The 14,214-nt window shown below is 42.3% G+C and overlaps 1 protein-coding gene across 1 annotated transcript; it reads right to left on the reverse strand.

The window, feature by feature from the left end:
• Nucleotides 1–401: 401 nt before the first annotated feature.
• Nucleotides 402–3,548, reverse strand: LOC110925640. The gene is made up of 2 exons (XM_022169539.2): nucleotides 3,289–3,548; nucleotides 402–2,953 (listed from the first exon to the last, which is right to left on the reverse strand). The coding sequence occupies exon 2, from the start codon at nucleotides 2,948–2,950 to the stop codon at nucleotides 1,235–1,237; it is 1,716 nt and encodes a 571-aa protein (XP_022025231.1). The 5' UTR covers nucleotides 2,951–2,953; nucleotides 3,289–3,548; the 3' UTR covers nucleotides 402–1,234.
• Nucleotides 3,549–14,214: the final 10,666 nt, after the last annotated feature.

The following is a 14,214-nucleotide window of genomic DNA, read 5'->3' on the forward strand; positions in this document are numbered from 1 at the left end:
CCACACTTAACCGTTGCTTGTCCCAAGCAACTCATCAACATAGTTTCGAAACAAGTGATCAAATCAAGCCAAACAAATCATGCAATTTCTTTACCAACCCCTTTTTAATGCCCAAGCAATACACCCCTCACAAATTCTCTCCTCTCGGCTACAAGTGGAAACTAGCAAAGATAAGCTAGACACACACTAGGCAAACGGGTGGTTGCGCAATCATAAGCTTGTACCTGAATCAACTATCCTCCTATAACGGGTCAAACATGAATGCAAATCAAAGGGGCTTAAAGGTTGTAACGTGGCTAGGTGTATGGGTAGGAAATGGAATATATATGAGTAGCGAAAATTCGACCCGGTCTTTTTATTACAACTACCAAAACCAACTAACAAATGCATACTACTATATACAAGACAATGAAACCTTCTTTTTTTTTTTTTTTTGACAAGCAATACGATAATACATTAACCATGACTACTTCAAACTCACAAACTCCTAATTATATCGCTAACGCTATAAGACCGGGTCAAATTTGGGTACATTTTCAAGTAAGTAGCTAGGGAAAACAAATGATCGGCTTTAGGCACAAAATTGGACAACTAAATGACCAAACCCCCGCCCCTCTCACTACCATGCTCATATATATAACTTATGAGGTCCAACCCCCCAAATCCCACACTCACTCACACCAACGACGAGGCTACCTAGTGCCCTTATCCTTTCTACATTCATGTCTAACAAAGGATTCAAATTGCATTCAAGCACAAATTCTAACGCACCCCCACCCGTAGCCACTCTCATCAAAGATTATTTATATACACGTATGGCTACAACTCTTACCAAGAATGAAAAGAGTAATAAGGGTTGCCGGTGTATTGACTAGGGGATAAATTGGGGCGACAAGATTTCACATTGTTTTGCTCGGCTTAAAATTTTTTCAAAAATCTTCAAAAAATTCCCCCCATCCCCACACTTGGGATACATTGTCCCCAATGTATGGCTTGGAAGGTTTTGATCACTACTTCAATCAACATCCGCAAAAAGCTTTTATCTCAAACCCCAAATTTCTTTTTGTATTTTTTTATTTTATATTTTTTTTATGTTTTTCATTTTAAACACAACACCACCAACCAACCAAACCCAATAATCAATCATATGATCAATCACCACCCATCCTCCCACCATAATCAACATAAACCAACAAATATATACAAACTATACAAGAGAGAGAATACCACCTGATCAATAATAACGCGGTCCTGGGGGCCCAAAGATGGACGACATCATATCGTTCCATTCTCCAAACCCGAACGAGCCGCTACTGCTTCCCTCTTGTTGTCGTTGTCCCTCTTGCTGTCGTGGATCGAGCCACTGGGAATGGTGGAGCTGTGGGGTCGCATACGAAACGCTGCCATCATATGGTGGCAATGAGGCATAATCCACATGTTGTGGATCCTCAACCACCGGCCTCCCAGCATGCCAGTCCGCATGCATCCGCCTCATCTGATCATCGTGATATCGGTTATTCATTTCCACCTCCTGCGAATATGCGTGGGTCCGGTGCCATGATTCATTGCGGTCGAAGCTATGTTTAAGCGCCCGCTCAATACTAGCGCTATTCCGCGTGCCTTGATCAAATAACGACCTCTCCGGACCCGACCAAGTATCAAAGATGGCCGCCGGCGGGCGTTGGCTCTCGATCACCTCCTGCATTGAACCACTATAAGCCCACCCCGGTTCATATGGTTGCTGCGCATAGTCGTAAAATGTGCCACCATGACCACCATGAAAAGCCCCAAAACCAACATTTGCACCACCCGGTGGCTCGTCTGCGTAATCATCATCCCCACTTGGAATTAACTCTTCATCGCTTTCAGGTTCATCCGGTTCTCCCGGTAACAACTCCCTTGCACCTAATTTCAACGCCCTCCACCGTTGACCCTCCGATTTCAGCTTGTGATAACGTTCAGACGAAGTGTATGTCCAAACGTTTCCCAACCTATCCAAAGTAAAAGGCAAGTGCCTTTTCGTTAAACCGCGGTCTTCAGATGTGAGTGCCTTCTGCTGTTTCATTAAGCCCGTTATGATGCGACAGTACGGGACAATGTCTCTCCCGTATTTGTTCCGGCATATCCACAAATGGTGCATAATCAGGTAGCGTATTGGAAAGCGTGGGGAGCCATGCATCAATGAATACAGAACAGGTATCTCTGGAAACCTCACCTGCTCTTTATCCCCTCTCCTTGGGATGACATTAAGTAAACAGATCGTATGCAAGAGCTTGGCTTCTATCTTCAGATTTTTTCGGTATAACACGCCACCATACCTACCGGGCAAAAACAAATCCGCCAACATACTGTTCCATGTCACGTGCTTCTCGGGTTTGAGCAATAAATCATCAAGCGTGGGAATCATGTACTCCCTAGTTGGAAGGCTATCATATTTTCCCAACTTCTTCAACGTATCGAATGACATTTCAACTGGTACCCCATGTACCATCCCAACCAACTTCATTTGTGATGGCCTGTGGAAGTTGTGACATTTAAGCGTTGCCATCCACTCCTGAATCTCAGTCAAAAACAAATTGCTCTTATCCTTATCCCAACACTTGAGTGCTCCTTCCCAACCCAAAGCACGAAACTTGTCATACACCCCGAACTGGCCCAACTGAGGCTCATCAACCTCTCTTTCACAGATGAATGCGGCTGCTTTATTCTTTAACTTGTTCATGCAGTCGTTATACAGGGTTGGTTGCCAGATTTCGGGTTGATCATCCAACGACCCCGAATTCCACACCGGTTTATCACTTGGGTCTAACTGCATCTCTTCTTCTTCCTCGCTTTCGCTTTCACTAACCCTACCCAGATATTGCCTCTTCTTCGATGGCTGCTCCTTTTCCTTGCCCTTGCCTCTTGATGAAGACGAACTTGACCCCGGCTTTTCCTTTGTCTTTGCCATTTCCTACACATATGAAGAAACAACAAAACAAACACAAAAATTAAACACTCTCTTCACACATCATCCCCACACTTGCTTGTTGCTATGGTTGTAGATATTAGTGAACCCAAAATATATCAAGAATTTTTCAAAAAATTGGGCATGGTGTCTCTACCATGTAGAGCATCCCACAAGTTCACTACTTTAACCATAATTCCTACATCTACAACCATCAACCATGTTCAATAACAATTCCATACTCATATTCTAGCAACAAGCAAGTGGGCAAGAACATATAACCTAAATCACCTTGTTTTTCACAATGCATCTCCATAATATAGTAAAATAAGTGTTCATACCTTGTTTCAAGATGAGAGGATGCTTGTGAAACTAAAAATCCCAAAACCCCCAAATTATCTCAACCTAGGGTTTCAAACTTCGACCCCAAAACCGCGTTTTCTTTGGAATTCCTCCTCACAATCACGAAGCTTGGGAAAAATTAGTCGATTTAGACCAAAACCTCACTTGATTTGGGCGAGTATTGAAGATTTGATGAAAGAAAGAAGGTGGAAGAAGAAGGAAGATGAAGATTCTTGGAGAAGAAGAAGTTGGTGGAAAGGTGAAGAATGAATGAGTGGTTGGGGTCTAATCACGTGACCAGCTTGTTTGTTTTCGGTTTTTTATATATATATATTTTTTTTTATGTAGACACGGAACTCAATCGACCGACATGTTTTTTCCGCGTACCGTAATTTACGGTCTCACCGTAAATTACGGTGAGACCTGAATGCCAAATGTGTACCGTAAATCAGGAGAGAAATACCGTAAAACCCAAAAAAAATTTTATACTCCACCGTAAATTACGGTAATACCGTAATTTACGGTAATCTCTGAACTTCAATTCCCACCGTAATCCAGTAGGTTTGCACCATAAAAATCCACCATTTTTTAACAACCACCGTAAATTACGGCTCCACCGTAATTTACGGTGGACACTGGGCATCCACATTTTGCTAAAACTTGAGGTTTATGTGACCAAATTTTTAAATTTTTTAAATTTTTCGATTTTTTATGTTTTTTAATTATTTCAAAAACTTGGAAAAATCACCTTACCCCCTCAAAAATCCCGTGTTGTCCTCAACACGATGTAAGAGCAATTCGCGACCCGAATTTCCCCACACTTGTTTCGAACACGGACTTCGAAAAGCTATGGCAATTGTGCAAAAATACAAAACAAAACAAAATGAAACTACTATGTACACTACCACCAAACCTGGGCCTCTTAAGGTTGTTCCTCCTCGACCGGGCGTAAGATGTAGCCCGCTTTGTCAAGCTCCAAATTATTGATGTCATTTCCTTCCAAGTACGGCTTCAAACGGTGACCATTCACCGTTTGTTGTTTCAACGTTTGCTCATCTTGGATGTCCACATCACCAAATTGCCCAACTCGTCGAATAACATACGGACCCATCCATTTACTTTTAAGCTTGCCCGCAAACATTTTCAACCGTGAGTTATACAACCAAACCTTCTGACCCACTTCGAACGTTTTCTTGCGTAACTTCGCATCATGTACTTTCTTTAGCTTATCCTTATAAGCCGATGCGCATTTGTACGCCTCATCTCGAATTTCTTCTATCTCGCTCAATTGTAATTTCCGCAACTTACCCGCCTCGTCGTAATCCGCATTAACTGTCTTGATCGCCCAATGCGCCCGATGCGCCAACTCCATAGGCAAATGACAACCCTTACCATACACCATCCGGTAAGGTGTTGTGCCAATCGGAGTCTTGTAGGCCGTACGGTACGCCCACAAAGCATCATCCAACTTGCTCGACCAATCCTTTCGGTCCGTTCTTACCGTTTTCATGAGGATCTCCTTGATTTGCCGATTGGACACTTCGACTTGTCCACTCGTTTGCGGATGGTAAGGTGTTGCGACTCGATGATTCACGCTATACCTCTTCAACAATTTTCCGAAGTTAAAGTTTTTGAAATGTGAACCACCATCGCTTATAATGACCCGCGGAATTCCGAAGCGCGAGAAGATGTTGGATTGAACAAATTTACAAACAACCGAATGGTCGTTTGTGCGCGTTGCAATAGCCTCAATCCACTTCGAGACATAATCCACCGCCACAAGAATATAAAGGAAGCCATTCGAATTTGGAAACGGACCCATAAAATCTATTCCCCATACATCAAATATCTCTACAACCAAGATTGGTTGTAGTGGCATCTCATCCCTCTTCGATATGCTACCCATCTTTTGGCAGTTTACACAATTCCGGGCGAACTCAATTGCATCCTTGAAAATAGTGGGCCAATAAAACCCACAAGATAGTACCCGATAACCCGTTTTATGTCCACTAAAATGACCCCCGCAAGCGGACGAATGGGCGTGCGTTAAAATTTCCAACACTTCCGTTTCGGGCACACACCTCCGAATAACTTGATCCGGTCCGATCTTGAAGAGATCCGGCTCATCCCAAATATATTGCCTCACTTGGACCATGAATTGTTGACGACGCTTTTTGGTCCAATGGGTCGGAATGGCACCCGTGGCTAAGTAGTTAACATAGTGAGCGTACCACGGGGCAACAAAAGTGGACACGGCTAACAGTTGCTCGTCGGGGAAACTTTCATTGATTTCACTTACATCATCGGTCCCCTCTACCGGAATCCTAGACAAATGATCCGCGACTACATTCTCGCTTCCTTTCTTGTCTCGGATCTCTAGATCAAATTCTTGCAACAATAAAACCCACCGAATCAAACGCGGCTTCGCATCCTTTTTCTCCATTAAATACCGAACCGCACTATGATCGGAATAAACTACTACCTTGCTTCCCCAAATATACGAGCGAAACTTATCCAAAGCGTACACCACCGCTAGTAATTCCTTCTCGGTTGTGGTGTAGTTAAGTTGCGCTTCGGATAAAGTTTTGCTTGCATAGTAGATAACCACCGGCTTCTTGTCAACCCGTTGACCCAAAACTGCACCAATAGTGGTATCGCTGGCATCACACATTATCTCGAACGGCTTTGACCAATCAGGTGGTTGCAAGATAGGCGCCTTGACCAAATGTTCCTTTAAAACAGTAAACGCTTGCATACATTCATTAGTAAAATCAAACGGGACATCTTTTAATAACAAATTGCATAAGGGTTTGGTGATAACACTAAAACCCTTAATGAAACGTCGATAAAAACCCGCATGTCCCAAGAATGACCGTACACCCTTAACATTTTTAGGAGGTGGCAATGATGAAATTACCCGTATCTTTGCCTTATCCACCTCCATCCCCCTTTCCGAAATCACGTGTCCCAACACAATGCCCTCTTGCACCATGAAGTGACTTTTCTCCCAACTTAGCACCAAATTTTTCTCAACGCACCTTTTTAAAACCTTTTGCAATTCGTTGAGACAAGCATCAAAAGTGGTGCCAAAAATGGAAAAATCATCCATGAACACTTCGAGCGACTCTCCAACCATGTCCGAGAAAATACTCATCATACATCGTTGAAAAGTTGCCGGAGCATTACACAACCCAAACGGCATTCGCCTAAAGGCAAAAGTGCCGTATGGGCATGTGAAGGTGGTCTTGTGTTGGTCATCCGGGTGTATGGCAATTTGATTATAACCCGAATACCCATCTAAGAAGCAATAATATTTTTGACCCGACAATTTTTCAATAATTTGGTCAATAAAAGGTAACGGGAAATGGTCCTTAGAAGTGGCGGCATTCAGTTTTCGGTAGTCAATACACACCCGCCATCCGGTAACCGGTCGGGTGGCAATTTGTTCACCACTTTCGTCCTTGACTACTTGAATGCCGGCCTTCTTAGGCATAACTTGGGTGGGACTCACCCAAGCACTATCCGAAATCGGATAGATGATTCCCGCATCCAACCATTTAATTACCTCCTTTTTTACTACCTCCCTTAGGTTCGGGTTCAACCGCCTTTGAGCTTCTCGTGTCGGTTTGGCATCTTCGGTTGTGATAATTTTGTGCATAACAATGGATGGACTAATTCCTTTGAGATCGGCAATCGTCCATCCAATGGCACCCTTGTTCGCTTTTAACACCTCCATCAAAGCTTGCTCTTGTGCCACTTCCAAATTAGAGGCAATAATGACCGGCAAAGTGTCATTATCCCCTAAAAATACGTACTTCAAGTGGCCCGGCAAGTCCTTGAGCTCTAACTTTGGTGGTTCCTCCAACGATGGTTTGGTACCCGAATCGATTTCCACCGGTAGACCCTCGAATTGATGAGTCCATGGTGGTCTACCTTCTTTCATCGCCATCACATCTTGTGCTTCCTCTTCAACCCGTAGTGCATAAGCATGTACCTGTTCAGAAAAGTCACACAGGCAAATATCCAAACCATCCTCTTCATACTCATGCGGGTTGCATCCCTCTACTATGTCTGCCATAAAACACTCATCAACACCGTTAGCATTAGAATTGTTAGTGAAAACATTCAAACGCATTTTTCGATTTCCGAATGCCATATCAACCGTACCAAATCTACAATCGATAATAGCATGTGCGGTGCTTAAAAATGGCCGACCCAAAATTATGTTTTGTTGTTGTTTAGGGTCCGCCGATGAGTAGTCCAAAACCAAAAAGTCCACCGGGTAGTAAAACTCATCAATTTTAACAATAACATTTTGAACCATACCCCGGGGCAACTTATGAGACAAATCGGCCAAAACAACCGTCGTCTCCACCCGTGCTAATGGACCAAAGTCATATTGGTCGTATAATCCCCCCGGTAAAATGCTAACTCCGGCTCCAAGATCTAGCAACGCCTTAGCCATTTGAAAATTACCAACTTGTACATTAATCAATGGCGTGCCTGGATCTTGGAGCTTAGGAGGAAGCTCCCCATTCAACACCGCACTCACTTGCCCGGTCAAATCTACCCACTTAGGCACTTTTTTCTTGTTTTGCCTCTTTTGTGTGCATAATTCTTTTAAAAATTTTGCATAAGCGGGAACTTGTTTTATTGCATCAAGAAGTGGGAGATTTATTTTAACTTGTTTGAACATATCCCACATTTCCTCTTTTTGAGGACCCCTTGACACAATAAAATTTTTCTTTCCCGGGTCAAGTAAAGCCGATGGGAATGGCACTTGACTCGGTTCACCCTCAATCTTTTCACTTTCATTCTTTTCACTTTCACCCAACCCCGGTTTTTTAATAGTTATTTCTTTTGGTTTAACCGGTGAAGGTTCATCATCACTTTCCATTCCCGTGATGTCCTCAACCACCCCCTCGACCAATTCGGGTGACAAATTGGCCTTAAACTCTTTACCACTTCTTAACACACTAACGTGGTTAATATTAACATTACCTCGTGACGAACCATGTGAAGGGTTTACCTTTGTGTCGCTTGGAAGTTGACCCTTACCTTTCTTCAATTCGGCCACCTCGGTCGCTAATTGACCCATTTGGGTTGTTAGTGAATGAATGCTTTTATCGCGAACCTCATCTTTTTGCATCCGCACTTCATCAAGTTGATTTCGCTTTTGCATTTCCAATTGCATGCTTTTAAGCATCTCCATCACCTCATTTCCACCCGAAGATCCCCCTTGATCTTGACCCGTTTGGTATTGTTTTTGATACCCTTGGTTATTTCCGCCCCGGTACCCACCTTGGTTATTATAAGATGGCCGTGAACCAAAATTACCTTGGCTACCTTGAAAATTTGGGTTCGCTTGATTTGACGGGTTCCCATATCTAAAGTTCGGGTGATTCCTCAACCCGGGGTGGTAGGTATTAGAATTCATGTTGTTGTAGTTCCTACCACCTCCTCCTTGGCCTTGACCTTGGACTGCGTGAACTTCCTCATATTGCCCTTCCAACATTCCTTGGCAATTTTCAGCCGCGTGACCTATTTCATTACACAAAGCACACACATCATAAATTTGATTAGTAGTTTGAACATTACCTTCATCTATGGCATGCACTTGTGGTCGGTTAGTTGTCGGTCGGGCTCTCCTCGAAGCTTGGGCTTTCCTTTTTGATGTAGTTGCCATACTCTCCAAAAACTCCCAATCTTCATTCTCATAATTCGTTCCAAATGTCCCTCCGGTGATAGACATTAAATCCCGTGCATCTTCGGCACTTAACCCCTCATGAAAAGCGTTCATTAACTCCCATAACTCAATCCCATGATGAGGGCAGTTTTTAATCATCATGTTAAAACGCTCAAACGCCTCATGGAACATCTCACCGTGTTGTTGAAAGCTTCTCAACCCCTTCCGCGCATCATTAGTCTTTTGGGCGGTGTAGAATTCATCCAAAAAGGTTTGTTGCATCTCCCCCCATGTATAAATTGATGCTGAAGGTAATGTATAGAACCATTTCTTAGCTTTCTCTTCCAACGAAAATTGGAACAACACTAATTTGATGTCGTCAGCTGAAAACCCTTGACTCCCAAGAGTATTGCATATAGAGTCATAAGCCTCCAAATGGAAATAAGGTTCTTCATTTGCCAACCCCTTATATTTTGGTAAACTTTGTAGCGAGTTGGTTCTCACTTCGAACGTGCGCCCTTGGTCATTATGAGGAATGACTACCGGTGAAGGGTTTTGTGTAATTACCGGCCGAAAATGTGCTTCAATGCCCCTCACATTTTCTCTAAGATGTCTTCGTGGCACACCATACCTACCTCTCGGAATAATCGGCCCATTCAGTCTTGGTACTTGCCCTTGTGGTGCGATCGGTTGTTGAAACTGTTGTGGTCGCATCGGTGGGCGCTGAGGCGGTCTTTGAAATGGTTGTTGGTGTACATGTTGTGGCCGGACCTGTTGTAATGGAATCGGTTGTGGCATTGGTGGCCCCTGTGGTCTTGGCCGAATGTGTTGTGGTATAAGTTGTTGATGTTGCATTCCACCAACACTTGCCATCCCTTGAGATTGATTCTGAACATACCCAAAATCCCCTTGATCACCATAATCTCCATACCCATACCCATCATCTTCATACCCCTCAAAGTCTTCAAATCCCTCATCATAACCACCCCCTTGAATTCCTGAAGTTTGCCCAAATGGAATGGTCGAATACTGAAAACCCGACTGTTGTTGTTGTGGTCTAAAAGATGAAGTAGTATGCACAACAGTTGAATTGGGTGCAATTGTGAAAGTAGATGATGACTGACCCGTAGTTGGGGGAAAGAAATGAGATAATGGTGGGATTGTGGTGGATGGATCGTAGGTGATGGTAGGCTCGGTTTGAGTAGTGATTGGTTGAGTGGAGTTGGTTGGTGTAAATCCCGCAGTGGTATTAGGTAATGTAGTGTTTGGTGATGGTTGGGTGGAAGTAGGTATAAAGGATGAGGTTGTTTGACTGGTTGTAGGTGGTATCTGAGAATCAGCCATGATGTTTCTCGGTGTAATGGGTGAAGTAGGTGAACCAATGATTTTGTTTTCTCTCACTAAAACTCGGTTTTGTCTTAGCGTTCTTTCAATTTCCGGATCAAACGATAGCGGTGATGACCTTTGAGAGCCTCTAGTATGCATACACCTGAAGTACCTGCACACTAAACACAACCAGCGTAAACCCGAAAATAACAAACAAAACTATTAAACTAACACACGTTGCGCACTACTCCCCGGCAGCGGCGCCAAAATTTGACGTGATTGTCGTGGGTCACGCAAATTTAATCCCTAAACAACTGTAGTTAGCGGTAGTAGGGTATCGAACTCAGGGAGTATGTGGAAAATGTGTTGATTGTATAGCTTTGTATTTAAACTAAAATTAAACTAAATTGCAGAAAATTAAAATTCAAGATTGTGGATTGTTGTTTTAGAAAACTAAATTACGAACTAGTTCTAATCAAAGTTGGTTGTAAACAATTAGGAGAAAACAATGATCACCCTAGGTTTCAGTTTCTTTGAACAGTTGTGTGCAATTTCACTAGAAAGAGTTACATAGACATAACTCGTGTATGTGTGATTGAAGTGATAAAAGGGAACAAAGTACTCGGATTAGATAACGCGAGGTTGTTTCCCGATGACCTATTAACCAATAACCAACCCTAACCCTTCCCGTGATATCTCGGTTGCCAACGGCACCAAGAACGTACGATCGAGACTAGAAATTGTAATATGGATTAACACGCTACAAACAATCAAACATACACTATGACATTCAAGCAACGCAAGATATCATTCTAGAAATGCAGAAATTTAACACACAAAAGTCTTAGAAACATTCACCTAGGATGATCACCGAAGAGTTTAGCCGGACATGGCTCGGTGAATCATCATCAACATCAATCTAATGTTCATACAAATTAAAAACACAAACCGAATGTTTGGAAATGTTCACAAAGCAAGCTAGTGCTCCAAAATCGCCCCCAAAGTGTCTAAGAACTGTCAATGATGAGATAATGCCAAAAGACACACCAAAAACGAGTATATTGTGGCAGTTACACTTTTCACGTTCAGGCTCCACCGTAAATTACGGCTCCATCGTAATTTACGGTGGTCATCAAATTGTTACGGTGAGGTGAGACTGAGTTACGGTGCAACATAAATGAGAAAATGGGCCACCGTAAATTACGGTAGTACCGTAATTTACGGTACCAAGCTGCCTTCACTTCTTTGTTTTGTCTTGTGTTCTTCTCTCGACCCGTTTTCACCAAAGCATCCATAAGCTGCCTTTTATCCATCTCTTATCTCCTAATTTGCACCTGAAACATAAGCATCGTAGTTATCTAATTCAAGATAATTACACGGCTAAATGGAGGATTATTTCATGTTTTAACACACTTAAGGGTTGTCCAAAAGACCACCCGTCAGTATCCAAGTGGATCCCGCTAAGGTAGAGGCGGTCATGAACTGGCAAGAGCCAAAGACACCTACCGAAATCCGTAGTTTCCTGCGGTTATGGCTACGGTTCGGTAAATACCGAATATGCCCTTTTCGGCCAAAACATGAGTTCTACAAGGTCTTTTGACCCGATTCCAGTTGCTACTGGTTCCAAATAATAAATAAAGTATTTTAAGCTTTATAAGCTGTTCGGGAAACTCAGATTTCCTGTAGAACTCGAAAAGCTCTTTAAAAGTCTTTAAAATGACCGAAAAGCCCCTACGGGGCATAATATTAACTTAAACTCGTTACGGGCATCACGGAAGGTATCCTACTGATACCACAACCTCTTTAAGGCATACTGACTTAGGAAATAAGCGTACGACTCTCATGGTTAACCGTTTCGCCTATTGCGCGCACGGTTCGGCTTATGAAACTAGTTTTCATAAATTAGCCGATACGGGTCAAATTATATTATTTGGACCCCAAAATCCAGAGTGTGAACCATAAACCCATATAAAACAAGTCTCTGAACTTGTTGGGTCAGAATCGCACTCCATTCTCGGTTTTCGCCTTTTTACGCGATTAAACCATATTCACATATCGGAACCAACCGGTCAAGGCTACGGCCATTATAACGACTCGTTAGGATTCTAAGAGGTTAATTAAAACCTTCGTTCCAGATTAGGAGCCCCAGTAAAAGCTATCGGTGATTTAATCCAAATTAAGGGAATATACTTGCAAAGGTAAATACTTTAACTTATTTCCCCTATATGGGCTTGGGTTACGGTATATTAATACCGCTTGATTGAGCATTATATTCTTCCATCGCTTAGGTGGTTAATTAAATAATATGATCGGCTCATTTAAACAGTTTTGTTTCTTAAAAGCCTTTGGGGGGGGTTTAATGACCGTTGTCCCGGATATCCTTGGCATCATTTTACGAAATGGCCACGACCATCGACATCCCGGTGTAGGCGTACACCCGGTATATATTGTCGACATTAAAATTAAAAGACGTAGCCGTTGGTTTTTATATTACGGTTTTACGCAATGTGGTGTGTCTATAAATCTTTAACCCGGCACGACCCGGGCTACTGAACGCATAAAAGAACATGTAAAACGTTCACAAGATTTTATTATAATTTTCCCAAGTTATAAAAGAGTTTGTGCCTTGTGCATTCAAATCAATTTTAATAAACATTTTCAAATGTGTCAGTTGAATGTATTTACCAGTGTAAACTGACGTATTTTCCCCAAAAAGATTAAGTGCAGGTACTATACGAAATGGGCTGGTATTAGCTTCCTAAGCATCACGAATAGTCTCGCAAACTCGATGCCGTATCTGAATGAACAATATTTTATTATTATTTTGATCCGCTGTGGATATATTCGACTTCTGTAATACATTTGATATTACAACCAGAGGTTGAAGTTTATATATTTATCTTAAGCTTCCACTGTGCATTATATAATTGTGTGGTTTGACTATATTCTTGCCAACATCGTCACGGTAATCCCCCACCGGGCCCACCGGTGAGACACGTGGAAATCGGGGTGTGACATCTTCCTTTTGCCTGCAGCACTGTGTTCCACCATTCTAGTGCTCCTTCCTTAAACAGATTTGAGGCATACATGACTTGATCTTCTTCAGCACATTTACTTATTGCAATTACTGCTTCGGTTTTCTCTAACCATCGCAGTGTTGCAGTTGCTCCTTCGTTGCCTGCAAATTCAGCGGGTTTACAAGCAAGGAATTCTTTGAAAGTGCAACCAGGTGTTGCAGCCTTTCGTTTCTTAGGGCGCGGCGAGTGCTGAGATTCATTGTCATGATTGATATGATCGTTGTCCCCGTTTATACTATTACTGAAATTATCTTCGCTAGTATGTTTACTAGGAATGATATGTTGCGGATCGTTTGGATGTTTCATAGCAGCAACGAACATTGGAATTGCGTTGGCTATTCCTTGTGCAACCATATTTTCAATATCTTGTTTGGTCATATATTGATCTTCTGGGTGTTGCTCTGATTGATTAACTTCATTTACTGGTTCGTTATTATTATTTGCCATCTGATGAAAATTTATTATAAGTAATTAGCAATTAGCAATTTATACCAATAATTCAAACAATTAAAGCACATAAAGCCAAAATTATCGATTTCTCGATTCTATTTCATATCAGTATAGTATGCATCAATACACACCGATATTTTACAAGGTTTTATTTGTTATGTTACAACTGGTTTTGCTATTTACTTTTACTATTATACAAAGATAGCTTCACCATCCTCCTACTTGTCATCCTAAAAACGAAGTTCCCTCTCGTCATACTTCCAGGCAATCTGTCCCCCTATCTCCCTAATTCTATTCCCTGCATCCATCAACTCCTCACCGAAATGGCGAAGTTCAGCCAGGTTTTCATTGCTCATTGGTGGATTAGGTAGGGGTTCTGGGTCGAA

The sequence above is a fragment of the Helianthus annuus genome, chromosome 17 (genome assembly GCF_002127325.2).
Source record: "Helianthus annuus cultivar XRQ/B chromosome 17, HanXRQr2.0-SUNRISE, whole genome shotgun sequence".
NCBI lineage: Eukaryota > Viridiplantae > Streptophyta > Magnoliopsida > Asterales > Asteraceae > Helianthus > Helianthus annuus.

Coding starts and splice junctions, on each gene's coding strand:
- LOC110925640 (XM_022169539.2), bottom strand. CDS start 2,950: ATGGCAAAGACAAAGGAAAAGCCGGGGTCAAGTTCGTCTTCATCAAGA.